The sequence below is a fragment of the Onychomys torridus genome, chromosome 5, assembly GCF_903995425.1.
Source record: "Onychomys torridus chromosome 5, mOncTor1.1, whole genome shotgun sequence".
Classification (NCBI taxonomy): Eukaryota; Metazoa; Chordata; class Mammalia; order Rodentia; family Cricetidae; genus Onychomys; species Onychomys torridus.
The window spans coordinates 20,957,086-20,984,977 of NC_050447.1; the positions used below are offsets into that span (position 1 = coordinate 20,957,086).

At 43.3% G+C, this 27,892-nt stretch overlaps 1 protein-coding gene across 1 annotated transcript; it reads right to left on the minus strand.

Moving 5' to 3' along the window:
* Ces5a (carboxylesterase 5A) lies at positions 1–27,135 on the minus strand. The gene is made up of 13 exons (XM_036188513.1): positions 26,930–27,135; positions 25,655–25,859; positions 22,794–22,932; positions 20,767–20,900; positions 19,578–19,731; positions 16,957–17,061; positions 14,894–14,998; positions 13,395–13,535; positions 11,662–11,730; positions 8,925–9,072; positions 2,411–2,560; positions 601–673; positions 1–523 (listed from the first exon to the last, which is right to left on the minus strand). Exons 1-13 carry the CDS (start codon positions 27,000–27,002, stop codon positions 292–294), a joined length of 1,728 nt encoding a protein of 575 aa, XP_036044406.1. The 5' UTR covers positions 27,003–27,135; the 3' UTR covers positions 1–291.
* Between the last annotated feature and the right edge of the window lie 757 nt (positions 27,136–27,892).

Genomic DNA, 27,892 nt, shown 5'->3' on the forward strand with positions numbered 1-27,892 from the left:
TATATTTTGCATTCTGATTTTATTTCATATGAGTAACAGGATCATTATATGACAAGTAATGAGCCAGCCCTCTTCCAGACTCACTGAGAAAATCTCATTACCTTCCAAGACAAATTGAATTTTTTGATGTTGAAAAGAATTTCATGAGGTTCATCCCTAAGCCCATAAAACACCAGCTAAAGCAGATTAACGGACAGAAATCCCCACAGAAAGCAGCTCAACAGAGAATGAGGGTAATGGTTGAGGGAGAAACTTAAAAGCAGGAAATTCAGAACCGCACAATGATGACTTCTAAAGGGCCACAGAGAAAAGGAAAGGCAGATGTAGAGAAAGGAGGATTAAGGAGGAAGCAGGACTGAGCAGTGCTTCCGACGCAGACATGATCAGGGGGAGAGTATCTGTCCAAAATTCCACTCTCTGATCTTTCAGTCTCTGTCCGACACTAATGTTCAAATCCAGCATCAGGTACTGCTCATTCTGATCGTAGACTGGCCACAGAGGCAGGCCATCCCCATTAGGATTCCTGAAAGTGAAAGCAGACTCTGGTGAGGTGGTCATCCTCAAACACCCCACTGCCAGGAGGCCAGCTGGTTCACTCACCCGCTCCTGGCAAAGTTAGCCCAGTACTTCATCATCTTCCTGCTTAGCAACTTCTCTTCCTCAGTGGCTTCCTCTGCAGATGAACACAAATCCAGCTGCTTACCCCCTTCACCGGGGCTTCAGGCTCCTCCCACTCACTGAGGCTGTCATATCTTGGCCCCTCACTGAATCCTCACAAATAAGTTCATATCTTCCTCATTGGCCCTCTCTCTAGCCATTCTCATTTGGATACAGGATTCTTGGGATTCTCTCTCTCTCTCTCTCTCTCTCTCTCTCTCTCTCTCTCTCTCTCTCTCTCTCACTAATTACAGCCAACCTCTGCTATCTGCTAAAGATTGATTACAAGATGCCCCTAACAACAATCAACCCCAAAGATGCTACGGTCCATCTATAAAACAATGCCATTTGCTTATAGCCTCTGAAAACCCTCAAATTGCTTCTGTCTCACTTGCAATACCTAGCATAGGACAAAGGCCAGGTAAATCTCATCCTTTCCCTGCAGGTACTTAACTGCCAGCTCAAAGGCAAGCATTGTTTCTAAGGTCTTGGATATGTTCAAGAAGATAGGCTCCACCTGTGCCGTGTGCAGGCCAACCGCTCTCCACACATTTGCTCATGCATAGGCACGTGTTCTGTATCTTATTCTTTCTATAGAGGCTGTATCTGGAAATTTGTATCTATAAGTTCTACATGGTCAGCTGTAAATATGTCAATTGTTGTTCTATAAAATCATAATATATGTATTCAAACATATGTATATGCAATTGCATTTAAGGTTGTGTTTAGCATAGTATGAGTATCCAATATTCTAGTGATGGATATTTACACAAAATATTTTCTTTTAAAAAGCAATGTTTTCATGCACACATATGTTTTTGCACATGTGGATATAATTACTCAAAACTCTACACACAGAAGATCCAGGCTAAAGATTGTACACACTGTAAATACTTATGGCCTTCTTCTAATATATGAAATTGTCTGTTTGTCACATCTGCTGTTATACACCAGTTTAAATGTACTGTTCTTCCCAACATGGATTGATTTAAGAAAGAGTGATTCACCAGCCAAGGATAGTCTGCTGATCTCCTGCTCTAGCTGAAACTGAGAGTTGAAATCACATACATTAAGAGCCACCTACACGTCTACTTTTCTATAAGTTGTTCAAGTGTTTATTAGCTTGCTCTTTTCCTATAGACTTTAGAGACTCTAGATTGCAAGGCATTTACCTCCCTAACACTAAGGCTGTTCACTGTTCCCAGTTTGGAGAGGCCTTTCTTCACCCAGAGTGTGAGCTCTCTGCTGAGTAAAAGTGTGTCTCAAGCACTCATCGTTTGCTTTACGGTAACTGTTTAGTTTCATCCTTATAAAAACCTTAGCAGCATCTACCTCATTATCTCTAAGACAAGGATGCATAGATAGATAAAGCTAAACCACAGTCCACAAACACTCTCAATAACAGCCCTAGCCTCTGTCAAAGGCCATGCTGAATTAGTTAAGAACCTCCATTTCATAGTGTTTTAAACCAAATGTTTTAGTGGTATTTCCTATGTGTGATTTGCTTATAACTTTTCAGTGTGTGTGTGTGTGTGTGTGTGTGTGTGTGTGTGTGTGTGAGAGAGAGAGAGAGAGAGAGAGAGAGAGAGAGAGAGAGAGAGGAAGTGTATGTTTGCAAACTATTCAGATGATTAAGTCTCTTGTATAGTGATGGGCTGAGCAGAGCCTTTATGTAAGCAGTGGGGAATTGACTCTTCTCACCCCATCCCACATTCCATGATCCTGCAGAAGGAGCCCAAAGCTAGTTACTTACGAAACATGGCAACATCACCCTTTAAAAAAGGGCCTCCAAAGACAAAGCGGATTTCATCCGTGTGGTCAGCCTTCACAAAGGCTGGCCTCGAGTTTTCAAAGCACTGGGGTCGGTGCTGAAACTCGTAAAAATAGACAGGTACACCAGCATCTGAAAACAAAAACAAAACAGAAAACATCAGGCATGTATGAAAGTAAGGTGTGTCCCTGCATCCCTACCTGGCAAGTTAAAAGTTATAGACCCAGAGGTGTGACAGCTCAGAGGCCACATAAACCAGCCTGACTGCCTGCCTTTCCTCCCTCACTCCTTTCTCTCCCTTCCCTCCCTCCCTCCTTCCTTTCCTTTCCTTCCTTCCTTCCTTCCTCCCTCCCTCCCTCCCTCCTTTCCTTCCTCCCTCCCTTCTTCCCTCCCTTCCTTCCTTTCCTTCTTTCCTTCCTCCCTCCCTCCCTTCCTTCCTTCCTTCCTTCCTCCCTCCCTTCCTCCCTCCCTCCTTCCTTTTCTTCCTTCCTTCCTTCCTTCCTCCCTCCCTCCCTCCCTCCTTTCCTTCCCTTTCCTTCCTCCCCTCCCTCCCTCCCTCCCTCCCTCCCTCCCTTCCTTCCTTCCTTGAGGCCGGAATTCCTCTCTATGGAAGTCTTCTTATCCCTAGTGACAAAGATGTGCACACCCTGAGAAGGAAAAAATTCTACTAACTAAAAGAAAAACTCTTTCATACTGAGATACACTTGGAACTTCCTCTCATTGATCCTGGTTCAGATGTCTGGAGGCACACAGAGTAATTCCCTCCTTCCAAAAGAATCCACACACATGCAACCAAAACCTTGTTCTCTTCTACAAAGGTCCTTTCTCTGTGACAATGCACAGACATACATGAGCGAACACACATATTCTTGGTCTCAGTTTTTCCTTCAACTATTGGCTCATTTCTCAGCATCTCTTACAAGACACCACAATATATCTGCTTTCTGCTTATTCCATTTCTTCTCTTTCTATTACCTTTCTACAGATAATAAAATGTACCTTTTCAAATGTAGAATTTGAAGAGCTTTTGCAAATCTATGCACAATTGTGAACTCTCCACACAGAGCATGTCCATCAACCCAACACACACACTTAAAACACAACAAAAATAAACCTTCCCCACACACTGTATTTGTTTGAAATGGTATCTGAGATACAACACAAAACACACAATTAACAAAGATAATGTAAGTGAAGCAATAAGCATGAAGACTTAGAATTGGTATTCAATTGTTGAATGTTATCAACAGAGCAAGACACCAACCCATAGAATGCCTTGCAAATACTTGCAAATTATGTCCAAAAAATGATTTAATTTGTGTAATATATGAAGAATCCTTGGGACAAAATAAGTAAAACGTTTACACAGACATTTTGCTACGAGATGTGAAAATGTTTGGAAAATATTTCACATTTTCTCTTACATGTGGTATTTATACACATTTATATATACATATATACACATACATGTATATGTATACATGTGGAGGGAGATCAAAAGCGACAAAGGAAAAGGAGATAGAGGGGGCAGAAGAAAAGTTGTTTAAGGGAAAGAAGGGGACAAGCAACAGATGGGGTAGGGATGGGAGATGGGTACATGGGAGGGAGAATTGATTATATATATGTATGAAATCTCATCATATGATCTCATTATTTTATGTTAGTTTTAAAAGTTAATTTTGAAATGTCTGAAAAGAACCTGGAAACACTCCAACTTGTCTAATCATCAGGGAAACACAAATCAACACCGTCACTAGATGACACTTCACCCACATGTGAGAGTGATTCCTTCTGCAACAGCAGGAGGCACATGCTGATGCAGCAGGGGACTGCAGTTCTTGTGTGTCGGGAGAGAAGGAAAAATGGCATGGCCGCTGTAGAAAGCAATATGCAGTTCTTCAAAAATTAGAATGATTGTGTGGTCCAGTAACCCAGCCTCGGATATGCATCTAAAAGAAGGGCTCTCCATACACTCATATACAAACAGCATTATTCACCACAGTCATAAATAAATATGGTATAGACAGGCAAAGAATATTCCTCATCCCAAGAAAGCAATTCTGATATATAATAGTAAATAGATGAACCTTCAGGCATTACGCTAATAAGCTAGACCAGAAAAGGACAAATACTATATTATTTCATTTACAGAAGAGACATAAAAATGGTTAAAGTACTAAATGTTTTGTCATACACATTTTGCCATAGTATTTTAAGTGTAAAAATTATGTTGTTTAATTTTTACATTGTTGAGTTTTCCTATTTCCTCTTGTTGACTTCTGATTGACTCCTCTGGGGTCATACTCTACTCTTTTAGATGCATTGAGGTTTGTTCTGTGGGCAACTGTGTGGTTTATCCTGGAGGACATGAAATGTACACAAGAAAAATGAGGAGTCTGGTGGCTGTTGGATGTAACGTTCTTCATGCATTGTTAGTTCTGGTTGATTTATAGTATTGTTCTCATCTTCTATTTCCCTCTTCATATTTTGCATAATTGTTCTGCCATTGAAAATGCATGTTAAGGTCTCACACTATCATAATAAAACCACCCCTTCAAGCTTTCTCTTTTACCTTTATCTCATACATTTTGTGGCTCTATCATAAGGTGCATATGGGTTTTCAATTCTGATGCTTTTCTGGCACAGATGCCCTTTTATAATGTCCTTCCCTGCATCTTGTCATACTTTCTGTCTCCAGATTTATTTTGTCTGACTTATGCAGCAGCCCAGGTCTCTTCTGGTGGCTGTCTGTACTGAGTATCTTTTCCACTATTTCTCTTTCAGCGGATGTCCATCCTTGGCTCTCCAGTGAATCTCATCTAAATAGCATGTGTCATAGTTTCTTTAATCCCTCTACATCTGCCTACTGAGAGATTAGTCCGTTCACAGTTAGTACAATGACTAAGAGCGAAAACTGACTTCCATTTTGCTGTCTGTTTTCTATGTCTCTTTCGGCAGTTTTGATTTTTCAGTTGCTCCGTCACTGCCTTCTTTTGTATTATAATTTTCTAGTGCATCATTTCGATCCACCTCTTCCTCCTTTTACCACATATTTTTAGTTATTTTCTAAGTTAATGTTTAATATTTGTAATTCACATCTTAACATACAATCAAGTTCAAATTAATTTTAATTTATTTACTTTTTATACCATAAAACTTTATGCTGTTAAGATTAAAATTTCTATCTATATACATTGTATCTTACTAACAGATTTACAATTGTCTTTAAAACCATTTAGGAAATGGGTTGTTATAAGCAAAAATGAATTAATAATGACTTCCATATTTACTTACACAATTAGTTTTACTGTGTTATTTACCTGTTCATGTAGATTTGAAATGCTTTCTGTATCCTTTTGTTTCAGCTTAAAATCTTTAAAGGACTCTTTTTCCTTCTCTGGCAAGTTTGTGAGCTATGGGCTGAAGTCCTGTGTACTAGGAAATGTCATGATTTCTCCTTCTTTTCTGAAGGACACTTTCACCAGACACCTAATCCCTGGTTGGCAGCCTTGCTACTTCACCTTATGGCACTCTGAATACGTCATCCCCATGCTTCCTGACCACCATCACTTCTTTAGGCAGATCCTATGATAATCTCATTTCTAGATGACCAGTCTCAGCCCTCTTACAGAGTCCATGAAGCTCTGTTCTTTTTCTTTGGCTTTAGATATGATGTATCTCATTGTGGTCTCTGAGTTTTTCCTATACAGGAGCTGTTGAAATTCTTAGATGCCCGACTTTCAACAGCTCTGGGACATTTCATCCATTACGTATTCTTTCTTCCTCTTTTTTCTCTCCTGTATTTCTTGGGATCCGATTAAATACAAGTTTGGTTGATCAAATTGTCCCTCAAGATTCCTATACTCTGTTCATTTTCCATTATTCTTTTCTCTTTCAGATTGAGTGTTTCAAATGGTAATCTAAGTTCCTCGCTCCTTCTTTCCTGTGCTCAGATCTGTAATGGATCCCTTGAGTAATTCATTCATTTCACATAATGCCTTTCCACTCTGCTGAGTTTCTTCCCATGTTTGTTCTAATAAACCCTCTCTTTATAGTCACTACTTAGTGATAATTTATTCTCATGGCTTCCTTTCAGCATTTGAACATATTTAAAACAATAGATTTTCACTGAGGCAGTGGTGATACAGTGACTGACATTCCTGCCATTCCATAGTTAAAAGAATTTATTTCAATTTTTTGCTCAATAGTTCCAATGTTTAGAGTTCCTCAAAATCAGTTTCTGTTCATTTCTTTTTCCTGTATGTGAGCAATACATTCTTATTTCTTTTTCTAATATAACTTTTTAAAAAACACAAAACAGAAACAACACAAACAGAAGTCCTGGTATGGAAGTGATGGACCCCGATCCTACCAGTGCCTGGGTTTTGTGTCTCACTGATTGTTTGGGTGCTGTTGATTTTTTTAAATGGTGTTCTACCTTTATAAAGTTTGTATTATTGTCCTAAGTTGCCATTGAAGCCTGTTTTCTGATCAGTTTATGATGTAATAAGTTATTGATATTTCCATAAACCTTTGGAACCACCAATCACACAAACAAAGCAAAAAAAGAAAAACAAAGGAATTCACAGTCTTTCAGTTTGACTCTGTTTGTATTTGAGAGCTCACATGTGGGAGGTGTGTGTGTGTGTGTGTGTGTGTGTGTGTGTGTGTATGTGCGCGCACGCGCGCGCGCACGCTCACACACCTGCATGCCAGAGCACTTGTGTGCAAATCAGAAGACAATTTATCAGTACGTTTTTTTCTCTCCTTCCACTCTGTGGGCTCTGAGAATTGAACTCAGGTCCTCAGGCTTGGCAGCAAGGACCTTAACCCAGCCAGTCATCTCATTGCCCTCCAGCTCCACTTCTTAGTTGTAGAAGAGTGGGTCTACATATTCTGAACTTTGCACTATGCTCTACTATTCGGCTTATCTACCCTCCAGCCAATACACAGCTTTATTTATTTACTTATCTATCTATCTGTCTGTCTGTCTGTCTGTCTATCTATCTATCTATCTATCATCTATCTATCTATCTATTTTGTGTGTTTGTCTTTCAGACAGTGTTTCTCTGTGTAGCCCTGGCTGTCCTGGGACTCTCTCTGTAGACCAGACTAGCCTCAAACTCAGAGATCTACCTGCCTCTCCCTCTGGAGTGCTAGAATTAAAGCAGTATGCTTCCCTTTATAAGTTTTTCTTTATTTTGTGGAATTTTATAGATGTATATAATGAAATATGATTATCTCTACCCCACTTCTCCTCTTCCCTTCCCCAACTTCATGTCTTTTAATTTTCTAACCTACTAAAACCAGTTAGTGCTGGTGACCCCTTGAAATACTTGCAACATCCACAAAAAGTGATTCTCTACCCCTGCGACTATCCCCTGCCAGTCACTCCTCAGTAAGGGGTGGGGCCTGCTCAGTTATCACAGCTCAATGATAAGTCCTAAAACCAAGTGAATTTTATTTCCTCTAATTTTGTTATACTTTCTCAAGATTGATTTGGCCATCCTTGTATGTTCATTTTGAAGTTGTTCTGTGTTGAGTCTACAGATCAATTTCTCCCATTTTCTTTGAAACCATTTAAATTAAGCTTCCACTATCTTATCATTCCATTAAAGTCACTGTCAAGGTCACCAGTGACCTCTGTGTTGCCAAATTCAAGAGTCTCATCTTGCCTGTCATTAACAGAACTAATGCCGCAGTAATCTCCCATGGCAACCTGGCCCATAGCCTCTGTGCTTTTATACTGCTGTACTTATCACCATCAAACACAGTCTATATTCATTTGTTTGCTTCTTTTTTCCAGTCTTTCCCACCAGAACAATGGCAGGGTGTCTCTTCTGCTCACTGTCAAATTTCCAGGAAATAGAAGAGAGTCAAGCAGAAAGGAGCATATTGCTAAGTATTTGTTACAAGAAAAGCAAAGGAAGGAAAATGAGAGGGGGGGGGGGAGGGAGGGAGGGAGGGATGAAAGGAGTAGATTAGCTTTCCATCCCTTCCCCAACGATGTTTTCTTCTCTCCCATTCCCCCCTTACTCTTATAGCTAAGATGTTTTGAAACCCAACCAACTCCAGAGAAAAAAGTGAAGAAAGTGAAGGAATAAAAAAAAGTAGTCTGGGGCTGGAGAGATGGATGACTCAGTGGTTAAGAGCATCAGCTGCTCTTCCCAGAGGACCTGGATTCAATTCTCAGCACCTACATGACAACTCACAGCTGTCTGTAACTCCAGTTCCAGAGGATCTGACACCCTCACACAGACATGCATGCAGGCAAAAATACCAATGCACACAAAATAAAAATAAATAAAGCATTTTTTAAAAAAGTAGTCCATGTTCTGGAACTGCAAAGATGGATATTACATTCTTCCATCGTGGACACACCAAAAAAATCCTCACAGTGAAGGAACCCAGGGGTGGCTCCTCCGTGCACAGCACAAACCCCATGGCCTCCTACCTAACTGTCTGTAACCTTGAAAGGAGTTTGTGAGAGACTCACCTCTGTGATATCGAGCTGTCACCAGCCCAGGAACCACAAAGAACACATCTCCAAACAAGTCCAGTAAAGTGTCTCGAATGTCAGTTAGGGAGTGCATGCCATAGAAGTACTCTTTAGCTACAACGTGCAAATACTGGGTGGGGATATGCTGTGGAAAGAAAAAAAAGAAAGGGGGGAGGAGGGGAAGGAGAAAGGGAGGGAGGGAGGGAGGGAGGGAGGGAGGGAGGGAGGGAGGGAGGGAGGGAGGAAAAGAAAATATCATGGTCATAGGAAACCCAAGTCAACAACAATGGCCAACCTGTTAATTAAGCATTAACCTGTGCTGGTAAATTTGTAAATACTGTCTATGTGTTACCTCATTTCACATACACAGCAATCCTAAAATGCATTAAAACTAACTCCACAGATTTGGAAACTAAGACATGGAGAGAGTAAATGGTTGGTCCAAGCTGATGGAACCATGATTCTGTCATAAGTCTGAATTCAAACCCCCATGCTCTGAGCCGCATACAGTATACACATTGGTGCTCAGTACAAGTGAAAATCTGGCGTCCTATGTTCTGAAGTTATTAGGAATTTCCAGATGGTGACAACAGACATCAAGCTAAAGGGAAGGCCTTTCAGGGCAGAAAGTGTTGTGTAACACACTGGCCACACATCCACAAAACTATCCCTGCTCCTGGGACAAGCTCTGCCTCTAAGCCGTTGGGTGTCTTGTAGCCTCAGTTCCCTCATCAATAATCTTTGAAATGGGTTGTTCTAAGGATGACATGGGACGACAAGAAGAGCATGCTTCCTGGCAGAGAGCAGGCCTTGGATGGGCCTTGCTGAGCCCCATTGCTGAGTGCATCAGGCATCTGATGCCTTCTTTGACCCAACTCCAGCTGCCTCCAACTCTTCTAACTTTGACTTTGCCCTGAGTACCAGTGGCAGACTGTGGAAAGTCAACTACCTGAGGATCCACAGGCCTGTCACCATGGAGACTGTTTAAAAGGGTCCAATGGCCTAGGTGATACTGGGAAATTTGTTATACCATAAGTCTTCATTTTGGTAGCACAGCCATGGGCACATTTCTGTGGAATTTGGCAGCAAAGCCACATAAGCCTCCCCTGGGAGTGCAGCTGAGACTCACTCTTCCAGAGCTCAGAAGGCTGAGGGTGTTTTAATCGGGCCCAAAGTAAAAGATGGCTACAGCGGTGCAGGCTTTGGTACAAGAGCCTGTCCACATGGACCATGAGACGACAGACCTTACAGGCCTGGAAGTGTCTGGAGGGGTGGAGAAGCTTTTGGTCACTGGCAAGTCACTGGCAGACCGTCACAAGGCAGACTCTGGGGCTTCTGGGTCAAGACCAGAGAAGTAGTCGCCATTTGTGAAGCAGGTCTTGCATGTCACCAGGTCCTTCTTAGAGACACTGCAGCTCATCCCTCACTCTTGTGCAGTCCCGGAAAACCTACTGACTTCCACCCTTAAGATTGCACTCAAGACACATTCAGCATTTGGAATGCCCTTCTTCTTCTCCAGATCAGTGGAAATTCTCTCCAAGGAGCTTCTACTGAACAGCCAGAGAGATCTCACTGCTCTATTTTGTCTTGACTATCCCTCCATCTTCAGACTCAGTTCACTTCACTGGATAGTCAAGACGTGCCAAACATCCCTCTTCCAAGCCCAGGCACTAACCCCTGGCCAACCCAGTCAGGCCGATCTTCAGCCAGGAAAAAAACCTTCAATTGGAAGTCCAGTCACTTCCCCCTTCTCTGTTCCTCAGGGCTTCCATGATTTTGTACTCCTTCTCTGGCTTGTAACTGTTTCACGGATCCTCTTTTTCAGTAGTTACTCCTTCAGCTGATTTCTTCCCATTCCCCAGCTCCCAGCTGGTCTCTATAGTTCTTCCTATGCTCCCCTTACTCCTGACTCCCTGAAATTCTTCCTCCCTGCAGGGAGCTACCGAGATCCTCCTGTGGACAACACAAGCCATGGGCTCTCATCTGTTCTGCTTCATGTCAGTCCACTCCACACTGTATCTCATTGCCTGAGGAAGTTTTAGAGTATTTGGTCTTGGTAAACAGATGTTCTGTGAGTCAATAAAAGCAATGAACATGGTCTTGAGACTATGCTGTATAAATGTTTATGAGAAGGAAGAAGATAAAAGGAAGGAGCAGGAAGGAAAGAAATAAATTTATTTTCACATGTTAGTGTCTAGAATAAGACCTAGTTCGCTCTGTTTGTTTCTAAAATGTTTGAAATGCTTCACAGATGAATAGATGAGCACATGTCTGTTAATGCTGGAACTTAACACAAAGCCTGATGGACAGATAGTAACTATAGAATTCTAGCCCCCTGTATATTTCATAATTCATAACTTTTCAAGTTATACTTAGATAATTCAGTATATGTGTTGATTTGAAACATTCTAGAGGAGGACGAAGTACCCAAAAATCCACATTGGTGTGTCCCAGAAACAGGTTGATAATGGCATAAATAAAGAAAATTAATGCATAGAAGTGAAAAAGCCTAGTGGCCACAGATCACGTTTGGCAAATATGAGAGTTACAAAAAGAGCTCTTTGGACTTAAGATTGTGACTAAGGGTTTGTGAACCAATAAAAAGCCCACTGAGTTAATTAGTTGATTCATTAGTCTGTGCAGGAGGACTTTAACCTCTATCCGTGTGTACAGAGCAGGGAATTTTGCCAAGTGAACGATTCTCTGCAGAGCCACGCCACCTACAGTCACTTACCAGGAAGATGTGTATCAAGTTAAGAGCAACAGATTCGTTGGAGCCGTGGAGGATCTCAGGGGTGTCCTTCTGTGGAAAGAAGCAGGGTATTTTCTGTGAGCCATCTGGGCTCGTTGTTTGAGAAGCAGAGGCTAAATGCACAAAAGCTGCACACCACTGTCTCCTTATTGGCTAGGAGACGGGAGCACCTCTCTCGTCCTCTGAAAGTTAGTCTCTTTAACTATAAAGCAGAGGAGATGATGTCCGTTTGCAAGTTCCCATTTCGGTGGCATGTGCCTGGTATGTGAAAGGCACTCTGGGGACTGGTCACAACGGTTATGGTCACTGATTTCTTTATTTACCGTCCCTCCCCATGCCAGTTTAAAACAAAGAGGTTGGTCTAGACAAATGAGTCCTGCCATCATAATGAATTTGATCTCTCCTCCAAACTTCTAAAGCAGGTGAAAAACTTCTTAAATCCCAGAGTCCAGAAAACCTCCTTCCATGCTCACCCAGGCTTTTGTTCAATCATCCCTCCTCAGAGGGGCTCATCCTCACCATACTCTGACATCCCTGAAGAAGACGTCTTCCCACTGCATTCTGCATTGCTCTGAGCATGCTCTGAAAAGCATCCTTTAATTATGCACACTTGCTGTATGCCCCTGGAGAGTGTGGCCTGACAGGAAGCAGGAACCTGTGAGTGTCCCCTCCTGAAAGTGTATACAATTTTTCTGCATTCCATAACTCCACATTAGACATGAACTGTTCTCAGAAGTCAGATTGCCAGGGACAAGACTGAGTATAAAAAAATTTGAATTTTCCAGCCAGGCAGTGGTAGCGCACGCCTGTAATCCCCGCACTCGGGAGGCAGAGGCAGGTGGATCTCTGTGAGTTTGAGGCTAGCCTGGACTACAAAGTGAGTTCCAGGACAGCCTCAAAAGCTACAGAGAAACACCGTCTCGAAAAACAAAAACAAAAACAAAAACAAAAACAAAATTTAAGTTTCCTAAACCTATCTGAAATAGTAACTGTATTTACTTGAAATAATCATTTATAGATTTTTTTCTTTGCTCTTTTGTTTGTTTTTTAGTAAGACAAATGGATCCAACTCTCCTCTTCATACAGTTACTTCTTTTGCCATAAATCTGTATGAGGAGCAAAACAGACATACTGATGAGCCTCCAGACCTCAGTTCTTCTTGCCTATAGTTTAGATATGTTTAGGTTGAGTATGTCCAGCCAAAGGTCTGTGTGCTGGAAGTTTCAAACCAATTAAAAATGTATTGTGTGATGGTAGATCTCTAAGAGGTAGGACCTGGGCAAAAGTGATGGGTCAAAGGAGCACCATGCTTTGAAGAGATTAATGTAGTTCTCCTAGGGCATAACTAGATTTCAAGAGGATAAGTTGTTATGAAGTAGGGCCATCTCTTTATGCTGGACCCCTTCTGCATGTAGCCCTTTCTCTGTTGTGACATAGCCTGTGAAGTCATCTACAAATGCTGTCACCATACTGTTTTTACTTTCTATTGGCCAGAATCACAAGTCGAATAAACCCCTCTAATTTAAAATACACAGCACCAAGTGTTACGTTTTAATGACTTTAAACAGGCTAAGACGCCCTCGTCTAGTCAGTGAGAAGAGTATTGCTGCATGAAAAGCAAGAAGTCCCGACTCTCATCACATGGGGAATCATCTATAGAAGCAATCAGTTGCCTTGCTGCTGAGGGAGAGGCAGGGAGGGAAGACAATTCTTACCATGGGCAGTATGTAGCCACACTCTTGGTTATTGACTCCAATCATGGACGGAACTGCTTTAAATGTCTTTTGAGAAAACAGTTCTAGTGGTTCATCAGGCAAGAAAAGACCATCGATCACTCTAGTGAATGACTTTGTTTTCTGCAATAAAGAGAGAAAAAATAATGGCTGTTTCTGTTTATGGAATCTTCTGTCCCCAGAAGTCCAAATGCATCCAGAAAGAGGAAAAACAAAACACTAGCAACCCAGCCAAATGCATTAGTTTCTGGCCTGTCCTGCCATTTACTTAAGGGACAAAGAAAATCTAAACTTTTCTATGCCATAGTTTCTTATCTGCCAAATAATAAAACAATAATAATAATATCAACGAAAGAAGAGATAATATCCTAGCACAGTATTTCTCAAAGGAGTTCATAGACCAGCAGCACCAATGTCATCTGAAAATGTATTAGATATACAAATCCTCAGGTCTGCTGAATAAGGAACACTGAGAGCAGCCTAATTGGGGTCACCTCCAGGTGATACTGATGCCTGCTCAAGTTGCAGAATGTCTGGGCACAAAAGGGGGTGGGAAGTAGCCAGGAGGAAGTGGGTACGAACCTTTTCCTGTACCTTTTCATTAATCGTGTGTGTGTGTGTGTGTGTGTGTGTGTGTGTGTGTGTGTGTGTGTGTGATGAGGGAAGGTATGGCATGCACACACCACAGTGTCTGTGTAGAGGCCAGAGCACACCTGTGTTGAGTAGTTCTCTCATTTCACCCTTAGGTGGGTTCTGGGCATTGAATTGGGGCCATCAGGCTTATGCAGCAAACCCTTGCTATCTTGCCAACCCTGATCATGTTTTCTCTTTTTAGGTTCCTATTTAAGGAATTGGGTAGAAGGGGCCATGCAAGGGCTTACAATGGTGGGTCACTATTACTCACTTTATAGACTCTAGCATGCAGATAGTCTATACATGCTAAGTAGCTACAAACATTTGTGTCTGATTAAATAACAATCTTAATCATTCAAGGACTAGCAAAGAGCCTCAGACTGGAAGATCCATTAAAATCCATCCAGTTCAATTAGTCATCTAATGGTGGAAATTCTCTAGTGCCAGCCAGACTTTGATTGAATACCTATAGCAGTGGGCATCTCTGCCCATTCCTTTACAGGCAACTGAGATTTTAGAATATTCTGCTACAACAAGGAAAATTTACTTCCAATTGGAACTCCCAGCTCTTGATCTTGACTTTAGCTTCTGGGGTCATGTGGCACAAGCATGACCCTCTTCCCAGGGTGATGCCTTCAATATCTAAGCAACAACCAAGGCTGAGCAACATCCCTGTCCCACTGTAATACACTTGTAAGAGTCCTAAACTCCACATTACTCAGATGTTGCCATGAATCACCAACCCCTCTCCTGTCAAAGTCTCCAATCAACCCAAATAAAAGAGATAGAATGTTTGGCCACTCCATCTTCTGAGTCACCCACCTCCATCTTTTCCCATCCCTCCTCACCTTGCCAAGCCTCAGCAACTCCAAGGAAGACTTTTCCCTTAGGCACTTCAGCAAAGCCTGGGAGTCTGATGCATTGCAACGGCAGACATTGGCAACCACCTGCAACTGTTTACAGAGAAGGCAGGCAGACAGTGGTACTGAATGCATCCAGGGGAATGAAAGCCTGAAAAGTGGCCTATGCAGCCACTTCTATGTGAAGTACAACCTGCCACCTGCCTCTCTGTAGGTCCATGCTGCTACACTGAGGTTGGATTGGCATTATCCTGACTCTTGTGGCTACCAGAGCTGGGGTAATGGCTTGTCAGTCTGTGGCCATGGATTGGAATCAAAGTTCCTTCCTAGCCACAGATATACCAGTCCTATTAACTTAGCTAGATGTCATGAGGTTCTGATATTAGAGGGCTAAGTGGAGCTGGAACCTCAAGAGTGAGAGAAAGCTTTGCAAGCTCCAGTCATCAGCTGAGGCAGGCCTTGGGATCAGAGCTGAGTTAGTACTGATCAAACTTTAGGCCCACACATGGCCAGGAATCTCTTGGGATCTTTTCTCTATCTTTAAAGATACTAATCTTACTTTTTTATTTCATAATTACAATTTTGTCTTTGCCTCTATTCACTTCTTTTCTCTAATTTAAGGCCCAAGTCCTGCCTTCTCCAGGACATCTCTCCCGACCACTGCAGTCCCATAAGGCCCTTCTTCCTCTGATCTCATATCACTCCAGTGTTCTGCACCTTTGCTACCCAGGCCATTGCTAGTCAACTTTTTGCCCTACCATCAAGCTTTTCATATTTGTAGAACTTGTCCATTTACAATTGCCCTTAAGATTCCAGGAGTCATGGGTGCTTCATAGATTCAACATAGGCTGCATACACAGTCAACATATAGAGTCTACATGTGATGGTAGGTCATTCAAGGACCACCTTCCACACCAATCCTCAGACTCTAGCTAGAGTCCTCCATAACAAGATCATGTCTTCTCCAGATGAGGATATGCTTTCTCCACTGATAAAGCTAATTGAGTCCTAATACTCAATAAATGCTTTGGGGTGAATAAATCATTGCACAAGCTGAAAGTAGTTTTGTATTAAGCATTACCAAAGCCAGTATTCATCTATATTGAAGCTAGTTCACAATTTTATGATCCTGTTTAGACTTTGGTGGGGGGTGTGCTATTTTCTACATTGTGTTTAAGAAAATACATCATATAAGCTTAATGACATAGTACACGAGTGTAGTTCCATATACTCCAGAGACTGAGATGGATGGTTTCTTCAGGCCAGAAATTTGAGATCAGCCTGGGCAACATAGTGAGATATCCACCTCAAGAAAAGAAAGAAAGGGAGGGAGGAAAGGAGGGAGGGAGGGAAGGAGGGAGGGAGGGAGGGAAAGACATAAAAAGGAAACGCAACCACCAGAATTAATAATTCCACGGGGATGACAAGTATCTGGGATATGCACCCTACCTCATCCCATAAACCCCATCAGTCACTCCATCTGCCCCAAAAAGCTGGTAACAGCCCCAGGATCTTTCTTAACATTGCACTCTAGGATAGCATAAAATATGGCAGGCACAGGAGACTAACTGCACAGAATACTGAGAATAACTGGGACTGCTTTGTGTCCCATTAAAAATATTTAAGAACTATATCACAGATGTGCACACCCAGGCACAACAGCAATGTTGCATTGTGTAGGTAGATTCCTTTCCTCTATGACCATACAATGATTTCCCTTGCTACTTCATAACTATAATTTTGCTACTGTTATATTGTAAATATCTCTATTGTCTGATAGTTTCAGGCGACTCCTACGAAGGGTCATTCAACCCCCAGGGATCACAACTCACAGGTTGAGAACCACTACTCGGTGACTGACACACATGTGCACAACCATAATTCTGTGCTGTGTATTTGAACCTTTTTCTGTTGAACAGATCTTCCATACAGGTTCAAGACTGCCACTGGACTAGCATGAGGTTCTTCAGACACAGTTAGTGGGAAAATCTAAGCATGTAATGAGAAGCCGGGCTTCAGGGGACCAAGGAGGATACGAGCAGTGTACCTACATCAGTTTTCAGCTCGTCATCAAGACTCTTCAGGCTCGGAATGATGGCCACTCCGCTCTGCATGATGGCTCTATGGAATAAGCCTTTGCTCAAAGGAGACAGAATCTAAGAAGAGAAAGTAGCCAGCAGCGGTTATCCCAGAATCACACCCATCATACATGCCACTGATTCCTTCCTTAAAGACACCATCCCAGGAATCCCCCTTCAGGATCCTACTTTGGTCTGGAGAGCCCTGCTTGGGAGTTCAAGGACTAGATACAGAGGTTTACATGAGTTATTTCACCTCCGTAATGAGGTGGACCAGCTGCCACTTTTACAACCCTGGGTACTCTTGAGTAGGGAGAATTGAGGACTGTTAGCTCTAAAGAGATACCTAGACAATGAGAGGAAAGACGGAAACACAGGATAGCCTCAAGATGGCCTGGGTCTCAAGCCACACCAGCTCTGAACTTTATTCCAGAGGGCTTTTTATTTTTTATCACAATACCTAGGGAAGAAGCAAAAGACCTCCCCCTTGATCTACAGCCAAGTGTAGACCCTTCCAAACACCTGATACTCAGGCCCATGGTCCAATCATCCTCTTTATGCAGACCTGCTGGACAAAGCCACAAGGAAACCCAGATAGGCCCCAACACTGTAAGTCCCCATTTCTTTATTAATTTTTTTCTGCTTTTGAAACAGTATCTTCCTCTATAGCTCAGGCTCCCTCCATCCTTCTGCCTCAGCCTCCAAGCACCAGGATTACAGGCATGGACCTCCATGATTGGCTTTGGGAACACTTAACTAGTCTGACATGGTTTCTAGTGTCTCTACTCCCTTCCTTCTAGCAAGTCACTTAATATTCCCAAGCATCAATTTATTCCTCTGCAGCAAAACACTGTAGCAACAGTTTTGCTACAAAACACTGTAGCAAAAATTGCATCAGGTCATAAATATTTTTATTTATAGTAAGAGAAATAATGACTATGAATGTTCACTCAGTGCCTGTCCAATTTCAGTCATGAAGAGTGACCCTTGTCATATATAAAAAGTGTGTTAACATGCTCTTTCTTAGGGAGGAAGAATGAAAACATAAAGTTACCTTGAGTAGTGTTGGGCTCTGTACAGCAGAAACTCTCTTAACCCACTACCATGTGACTGATCTCTTATTAACATGCTAATTTGTGCCAGGGAATTCTACCACTTGGGGATAATCATTCTCTAGCATATTCAAGCATTTCTGCTCGCATATTCAAGCATTTCTGCTCCTTCCAGTCTTATGCCAAGAGTATGTTATTCCCAAAGTCATACTGCCAGCTGCACTTGTTACTGTGATAATACAATCAAGTGAATGTAGTGTGAAACAGTGGACTTCCCGTGTGAAAAGAAAGCATTGCGTCGAGGGAAAACCTGATAAAGATGGGTGGGTAAAAATTATTGCTGTCAAATTTGGTGTGGAGAAGAGTGAAATCTTTGAGAGAAAACCATAAAAACCCTGCTATCCTGTCGTAATAGTGTAAGAGCGGTTTGCTACAAGGTACTTTGTAATGTTTAAATGGGTACTAACTATAAAAAAAAAAAATCTCAACAACTGTACTCAAAGGCATCAGTTCTGCAGCTGAGCTATACAAAAGGATGCTCGTCCAAACTCTGGGCAGCGACCAGCTCTAAAAAGACAATGCCTGTATCCAGTTCTCAGTGAGGCATGAGCACTCTATGTGCATCTACACATCTTTCATTATTCATGCTTTAGCTGAGTTTTTCTAGTGAACACTGGTATGGTTTCTGTGACCCCCACCCCCCGCTGCCACACACACACACACACACACACACACACACACACACACACACACACACGAGGTCCAAATGCTAGATTTTTGGTCTCTAGGATGGCAGTGTTAGGAAACAGTGTGAAACCTATAAGAGGCAGAGCCAAAGAGGGGAGCGTAGCCTTGGAAAGGACTGAAATAGGTCACAACGAGCAGTTCCAAGTGCATGTTCTCTCTGCTTGTTCACAAGACGTGATGCCACCTACTACTGTGTGTACGTGCATGTGTGTGTGTGTGTGTGTGTGTGTGTGTGTGTGTGTGTGACTACTACAAATAAGTGCTTATCAGTTCTAGTGACTAGATTGTAGGGATTCGACTCTACAAACACGGGGATCTTTTTCCCCCTCAAATTATCACTCATTATGTGGCCTTTGGGAATTCACCTAAACTCTTCTGGTGACCGCTGTCTTGTTCATGAAATGAGGCCGTGCCCGAGACTTACAACTTATCTATGAAGCAATATGTATTTTTAAATGTGTAGTCTACTCCCGTAGACTACTCCACACCCATGTGGCTATGAGCAATACAAACTGAACTCAGTGGGTTATTAAAAATAAAAAGGGACATGAAGCTGGGAGAGGTAGATTTTAGAGGAATTCAGGGGAAGAGGAAGGAGATGAATATGATCAAAACATATCGTATGTATGTATGAAATACTCAAAGAACTGATAAAAGTTTCATTTCCAACCCCAAGAAAATAAAAATGTTGTATGTATTCAACACAATAACAGCAACCAAATGTAGGTGATGTCTTGTCTCTACGGTTACAACCACCCTAGCTAAGAGTCACCCAAGTCAAAGCCAAAAACTCACCAGGCTAGAAATGCTTATGGCTCCTGCTGAGCCACCAAAGACAGTCACAGAGTCAGGGTTTCCACCGAAGAACTTGATGTTCTCCTTGACCCATAGCAGGGCAGCCAGCTGGTCATGGAAGGCCCAGTTCCCAGGGGCATACTGGTCCCGAGTGCTAGGGATAAGAGGCAGAGTGGGAGTTCTTAGCTAGTTCCTATGTGTCCTGTAGTTCCACAGTTCTCAGTAAGGTGTGAGCTGGCAGGACACTGAGAACCAGAGCCCTACAGGAGCTGAAGACAACAGGCTTAGTTCTCACATTCTGGGATTTCCTCAAGAATGGTGGAAGTCCTGTACTCCAGAGAAGTACACATGCAATACTGTACGTCCAATGTTAGGGTTTTCTTGGCTCCCCTTAACCCATAGATCCCAAAACATCCTGCTGGTGAGGGTTATCTCTGCCACTTGAGCCAGTGAATTATAAAATCCTAAATTGTCTAGTTATTAACAAAAACAGTGCCCACAGAAGCAGGTGTACCCAACTTGGCCTCAAGAAGTATACAGCTAATAACCTTCACAGCCTTCAGGAGGGGTGGTTCTCAACATTGCCCTCTCTGCCTCTCTGGGTTTTTTTCTGCCCTGCTACCAAAAGGTTGACCTCTGGAAGTTGTATCATTTAGGCCATTGGCAGGAGGTACTGAGAGTTGAGAGGGGAGAAAGACTGGACTACATATCCCACCACCCCATTCTCCTTCCATGCTGGATAGACAGAATAGGTCAGTGGCAGCCCAGTGTGCCCTGTGAATGCTTTCTTCCCTGGAGCACATGAACAGAAGTGATGAATGCCATCTTCAAGCTGACCCAGGAACATGTCCCCTGTGAGGCCCTCTGTGATTTCTTCATTGCAAGAGATTCAGATCTAGACAACTGACATCAGAGCCACAAGATGGAAGAGTCCTGGAGCACTGGATGACCATGTGTAAGGCCTTCTGTCCATTGGGGGCACAAACCTGGACTGTCCTTGATGAGAAAGAGCTCCCTTTAAACTGCTAGGATTTGAGGGGTTTTATGTTAATGTGCTAAGTTGCCTAACCAATAAGGACCTAATTTACACAATCCCACTGAAGGTTCTTTCCTCCTAAAGTAGCTGCGCACAGCTACTGTTCCAGCTTCCCTTTCTGGTCTGGTGTGTCATTCACCAGAAGAGACTCACGTGAAAAAGCCAAATATCCCTAGGCGGTACTGAATGGTCACAATCAACACATCCTCATAGGCAGCCAGGGCAGACCCGTCAAAGATGGAGGCTGAGCCAGTCTCAAAGCCACCCCCTGGTATCCACACCATGACCTGAGGAGACAGAATCACTCGTCAATCTCTTCCCATGCTTGTTGGATTATTTTTTATTGAGGAAAATATAAACATCTCACTCTTCTTTATAAGTAGGCTCTAAGGTCTTATTTTTTAAATAAAATCCAGAGTTAAGCATGATGATTCTATTAGCTGAGTGAACACTGACAGGCCACTCAACCTTTCTGGGGATCGTTGTTTTTGTTTTCCCTTGTATAAGAGTTGTGAAGAGCATAAATATCTCACTTTGGAGGTTTTTGTGAGGTCCAAATAAGTGTCTGTAGTTAAAGCTTTTACAAGAGTGTTTGCTCAGTTCAAGTGCTCAGAGACTGATAACTGAAGCCTGTTGAGCCTATGGCCCACAGGAAGAAAGTAACCATCTTAAGGCTCACATAAGGGCAGTGGCTGTGTTGTTAAAACTGTCAACCTCACAGGCTCTAGAGCAGTCTTTCTCAACCCGTGGGCTCTGGGAGCCAAATGATCCTTCCACAAAGATCACCCAAGACCCTCAGAAAACAGATATTTGCATTACAATCCACAACAGTAGCAAAATTATAGTTATGAAGTAGCAACAAAAAATAACTTTATGGTTGGGCGTCACCACAACATGAGGAACTGTAGTAAAGGGTCGCATCATTAGGAAGGCTGAGAACCGCTGCTCTAGAGTCACCTAGCAGATCTGCTTTCCAGGAGCGCATGTGATCCTTGTCTAGACAGGCTACCCTCTGGGCCTAGCTGTGAAAGACTATCTACATCAGGAGAACTGAATGGAGAGACCCATCCCAATGTGGGCCTGGAGTCCTGGGCTGAGCTAAGAGAAGCAAGCGAGGTGAGCATCAGCATTCTGGTCTCTGGTTCCTGCCTGTGGATCCAGTGTGAGCAATCCTTCCAGTCTGCCATGACAGACTGAACCCTTGGAACTGTGAGCTAAACCCTTTCTCCCTGAAGTTGCTTTTGTCTGGGTATTCTATCACAGTGATAAGACATCAGCTGAAGAGGTTTCTTTTTTTTTTAACCTTCAGTGTAAAAGGGGGCAAAAGGGGGTACAGAAACTTCGCTTTGTTTAGGAAAAATTAGGACCAGTGAACACAAAGTACTATTCAAATGGTATTGTCACTACTTTCATAGATCATAGTAAATCCCTTCCATTCTTCTAACTCCGTATTTGAGACTATAGCCTTTGGGTCAGGAAAAGAGAAGAGAGCCATGGAGGGGAAGCGCTGGTCCTGTACAACACAGAGAAAGCACGTGTGCACGCCTTGCATCTCAACATCCTTATCTACAAAATGAGCTCAACCATCCTTATGCACTGTGTTGAATGATACAATGTCCAACGCCTGGCACACAGTAGGTACTTGACTAATGTTGCTGCCTGATACCCCAGAAAGGCTCTCCCATTACAGAGGCATAGGAAGAGAGGATGCTGAGAGACAGGGTGTGGCTAAAATGCAGGTCATAGAAAACCTTCCTTCATTCATCTACAGGATTCCTTATATTCTTAAATGAAATACTTGACATCAGTACTTGACTGTCTTAATTAGATAAGAAAAGTTGAATTACTCAATTTACTCTTTTAAAAGAGGGGTTCTCAAACTCAAAAAGCAATCAGAAGCTTTTTAAACTGTATCTTTTCTAAATTGCACATACAATTTTAATACTTACCTGGGTAAGGAACAAAGTGAAACAAAAACTGAAAGTTAAATCATAACCATGGAAATATCCAACAGAGACAATGGCAGGGGACAGCTACCATTACAATTTTTGGAAAAGCAAGTTACTTGTGTGATGAAACTTCCCTTACCCAATAGGAGGCTAGGTCTAATTCTAGATGCCCCCATGCCCAGATGGTGCCCAGACTTGCTAGCAAATGTGCAGTGCAGCAGGCAGCCTTACCGGGAGACTGGAGCCATTGTTGGCATGGGCTGGTGCATGAATGTTGAGGTACAGACAGTCTTCTGAGACTCCAAATTCAGGGTAATGCACTTTGAGCATTATTTGATATGTGGTGAGCCACTCTAGGTTCTGAAGGCACCTGAGGGGGTTGGGTGGGGGGAGGGGGGGTGGGGGGGGAGAGAGAGAGAGAGAGAGAATCTCTCCACAATCTATATCAGCATGACTCTGGGAGGGGCCAGTTCTTGGGGCAGAGGCAAGGTCCAGCCATCCCTTGTGAGCCCAGAGGCACGTCAGAACAGTTGATTCAGAATCTGATTGTGCCCCCAGGCCTCTCCTTTCAGAAACAAGCAAACTAACAAATGATGATTTCCTTTTATCCAGTTCCTGGATAGAAAAGCTCATTTTCCAAAATAATTGTGTCATTAACCCCAAGGACACTCCCTATCTATACCCACCACTGAGTCTCATAGCAAAGGCTCTTTCCTGCCAGTCTCTCCTCTACAGCCAGAGGAGCAAAGGAACCCTCCTGCAGTCTCCATACCAGGAACCCAGATAGACACAAAAGACTCCTGCACCCAGGCTTTGCTCAAGGTCCCTCAGCCTCGATTGCTTCTTTTGATGTGTTCTGGCTCACAATCATCCTTTTTTGTTTCAGATTCAGTCCAAATACCCCTCCTCCAAGAAGCCTTCTGAGATTTCTCTGAGGGGTCATAGCTGTTCTTTGGAAACACTCACAGAATGCATGCTATGCCCTAGAACTTAGCCCAGGCTTGCTCATAGCATCATCTTCTCCAACTCAACTATGAGCAGCTTAAAAGCCTGTGAGTCTGGATTAGTCACTTCTGCACCTCCCAGTTCCTAGCACAGAGCTTGACACTCACTAAAAATGAGGATGTACCACATTTGGTCTTAGCCAAAGGGCTAAGGGGTAACTTAAGTGAAACTGTGTGTGTGGACGTTTCTGCCAGACGTAGGTGCTCTGTTATTATTAGTTGTTTTCTTGATAGACAAGTGGACACTAATGAACAGTGAGAGACCACCACTGCAGTATATTCCTTCTTAGGTGGTTGTGCTCCTGGCTCGTTTGCATGTGGTCATTCAGAAATTCAGGCCTCATTGCTTTCCACAAAGGCATGCCTGACCTTTCTTTCCTTAAAGCTAGGCTGGGGGGGGTTCTCTGCTCTGTCAGTTGCCTTCTCTGACCCCTGGTGGTTGCCTTGGCTCCTAACATTTCAGTTATCAATTCTTTTTCTCCGTCCTTCATCATTACTGGCCTACATGCTCCTTGAGGGAAGAACAGTCCCCAACACACAACGATCTGATGTTTTTCTTATCTTTATAATGTGAAAAATCAATATGTAGTCCACAGAAACCAGGCTTCAAATGCTGAGTTTTGATCTTTAGTTGGGTGAGCTTCATGTGGGCCAGTACTCAAGATGCTTAGTTGTGTAGGTGAATGGCCACAGTGTCACAGGGGCACATACCCATGTATTATATGATTGGGGGTTGATGTAGAGTAGTGTCTGTAAGGTAGGTGAAGTAAATATATTTTTAATTTGTAACATCTTAGGACATAGTCCCATTGTAAACTGAAGAACCTTATTAGTCCCCTGTGGAAACCCCCAAGTCCTAATGATATCCAATTCTGGAGTTGGTTCTGGATGAGTTGAATAAATAAGTGAAAGAACAGATAAACAAAAAATAACCAACTAATGAGTTCTTCATATTGTTTTCAGTCCACATGTGAAGTGCATGAAGTCATCTTTTGGGGTGTAGGGAATGTTCTGATACCAAGATAATCCTTTAACCCCATGTAACCCAACCTAAGGCCTTCACAAAACCAGAATTGGAGATCCATGGGAATTTTCAGGTCTTCCTGCCCCACACAGTGTCCTAGCACTCTCCCACAACTGACATGGTAACTGGTTACTAGCCTAACCTCTCTGGCTGGAAGCTACTCACCAGCCTTGTGTCACAGAGGCATCTGTGATGGTTAATCTTCATTGTCAACTTGACTGGATTTGGAATCACCTAGAAGCTGCTCCTCTAGGATCTACCCTAAATGAGACCTATGGGCTGAGGTCTCACAGTGAAGGACAAGGGAGAAAACAGCAGAAGCATAGCCTGCTCTCTGCTTCGTCATCTGCCCAGATGTGAGGAGCCCCAGCTGTAGTCTCCTACAGCCACAGACTCTGCTACATTGATGGCACCTGCTCAGACTGTGGGCCCAAATCATCCCATCTTCCCTTCAATCGTTTTCAGTCAGAATTTGGTCCCAGAGACTAGAAAACTAATACAGCAGCCATGTTGTCACTGCACGAACATTCACTGTGGTCCAGGCCTTGCGTTAGGCGCAACTGAGACTATGGGAGTTAAACACACACACACACACACACACACACACACACACACACACACACACACACACACTGTAGCTCTGCTCTCTGAATCCCTCATCCAGACTGACCATAAAGGCCAGCCCATGGCAAAGGGCCACACAGAAACACCAGGAAAGTCCCTTTCATTGAAAGATTCAGGCAGCCCATCACAGCACTTCTTACACCTACTCAGGACTCAGAATGCCACAGAGCTTTCAGATCATTCAGATTCCTGGGCCCAGCTTAAAGGGTTCTGATTCGTGAAACTTAGAAGAGGCCAGGGAACATAATACATTTCTAACAAGGCCCCAGCAGTTCTGCTGAGCAGCCAGGGTGGGCGCCCTGGGACACAGAAACACTCACCCTGGTTTCCTCCCACCTCCGTGTCCATCTTTCCTCTCCTCTGCCCCAGGACTTCATGACCTCTGTTCCCCCTCAGCAATCTCTCCCAGTCCCCAGAACCGCTGGCCACCCATGACTTACAAACTGGGATAGGTGGTGGCTTCTCGCAAGTCATGCCAGGGGCTCATGGGCTGTGGATTGGAAAACCGCAGGGCTCCTAGAGGGGGCGCAGCAAAAGGGATGCCAAGGAACACGTTGACAGGTGTGAGGCTCCCCAGCACGGTAACTTGCTTTCCCTTCACCCATCCCAGCCTGGTGTATCTCTGTGGCTCTTCAGTCACAGCCCCTGGGGAAACACAAGGGAGAACTGAGGAACAGGACGGAAAGAGGGAGACACCTGGCCACCCCGGGGCTCCCTTCAAGGGTGTCTTTCTCCCCACAGAGGCCACAGGAGCTGGGACTTTCTCTTTGAGTCAAGGTCCTCTTCCGTCAGGATTGATTGAGAAGCCACCACCAGAGGGGCCTGCCTCAGTTGCTATTGAGCATCCACCACCACACCAAAGAACTTGAGGAGAAGCTTTTCTTCTGGACCAAAGTGGTCCCTTTCTTTGGAGCTCTCTAGATGCCTGGGTCCTGCCAAATTGATAGCTGGGTCTACCACACTCTTGTCATTTCCATACTCACCACAAAACCACCACATATCAATCGTTGCCTGCAGTTACAGGATGGTGGGGTTTTTTGTTGTTGTTGTTTTTGTTTTTTTGTTTTGTTTTGTTTTTACGAACTAAATAAATTACCTTTAAAATTTAGCCTCAAGGACTCCTGAGCAATAATATCTATGGAGTTGTTTGGATAAGTTAGGTAGCTGCTTTGATTACATATAAAAATGAAAATATATTAGTGAGAATACAAAAAAAAAAAAAAAACCTCTCATGATAATGACAGCTGAAATCAGCTCTTGTACTTCCAAGAGTTTGAAGATGGTTCTTTGGATGGCTAGGCAAGCTAGCATCTTGGGTTTTGCACAGAATATGGGGCCTCCAATTACTTACTTAGCAGGACCCAGGAATTCTGGCACTACCTGCTCTGGCACTTGTGCAAGTCCTGTCTCCCTCCACAGGCCACGCCATAGAGCACAGGCTCCAGTCCACATGTCTCCCCGGGGCCCAGGATGGCCTTTCCTTACAGGGTGTGAGTAACCCCAAGGACAGAGTCAATTCTTTACAACTCTGTCTGCCTCTGAGAAGGAGGCTCTGGTCCCAAACTTCCAACAACACTAAATACTGAAGCCCCAAGGGTCTACACAGCCCACAATGGGCCCCCAAAGACCTCTGGAAATAAGTTCCTTTCCCCTAGTAGAAAATCCTATCGTTCTCCCACATCCTGAGAGCCCTAATCTCCCCCTGACCATCTCACCCCTGATGACGGCTGCAAAGATCCAAATGACCCAGATTAGGGCCTGTCCTGGGTGCACCCAATCCCCACTCATCTGGTTGGCCTGCCTCAACTGTCTGGATATCCACAGCTGCTGCTGGCCTCAGAGAACTTCAGTCAGGGACCAGAAAGTGTTTCCTGTGAGTAGACAAGTGTTGAACAGGCAAGACACCGGACGCAGAAGAAATCGTGATTAACATCAAAGCAACATTTCAGAGAATTGGCCAAGCAAGACGTTCTCACTCTGATTTACATACGGAGTGGGTAATGATTAACACTTGTGCTGAGAGAAAGCATATTACAGGCTTGGAACTCAGAGGATGACAGACGTGGAAAGGACTCTCGGGAACCACTAAGCCAGGGTTCTCAAACGCAGGTGCTGTGTGGGTCAAACATTCTCTTTGCTATAACAAAATACTCAACTTAAAGAAATTAAGGAAAGGTTTGTTAATGGTCTCAGAAGGGTTATGGCAGCTGACGTGTATGGTGGTGGGGAAAAAAAAACATGCTAAGCAGAAATGAGAGAGACTTAGAAAGAGGCCAGAGACAAGAGATCCTCAAGGACCTTCCCTAAATGAATCACTTCCTCCAGAAGCTTCCATAGTTTCTCAAAACAGAAGCCCCAGCTGGGGACACCTGATCCATAGGAGATACTTGATCTATTCAAACTATAGCTGATGCCTACAGAAGCCAGGAAGGCAGCAAACTAGCAAAGTATGGAGATGACTAGGAGAGAGGCAATAGGGCACAGCAGGGACTATGGCAAACTTGACAAAATGCATGTTCGCTAAAGTTATAGTGACTTCTCAGATGCAGTACACATTTGCCTTATGGCAGTGTTGTGCATCAATTTTTTAAAACATAGTTTCAATTTTTTTTAAAAAAAAATTAATGCTGTGTGTTCAATATAGCATTTTTCGGGCTTGAATTGTGTCTTGAGTCAGC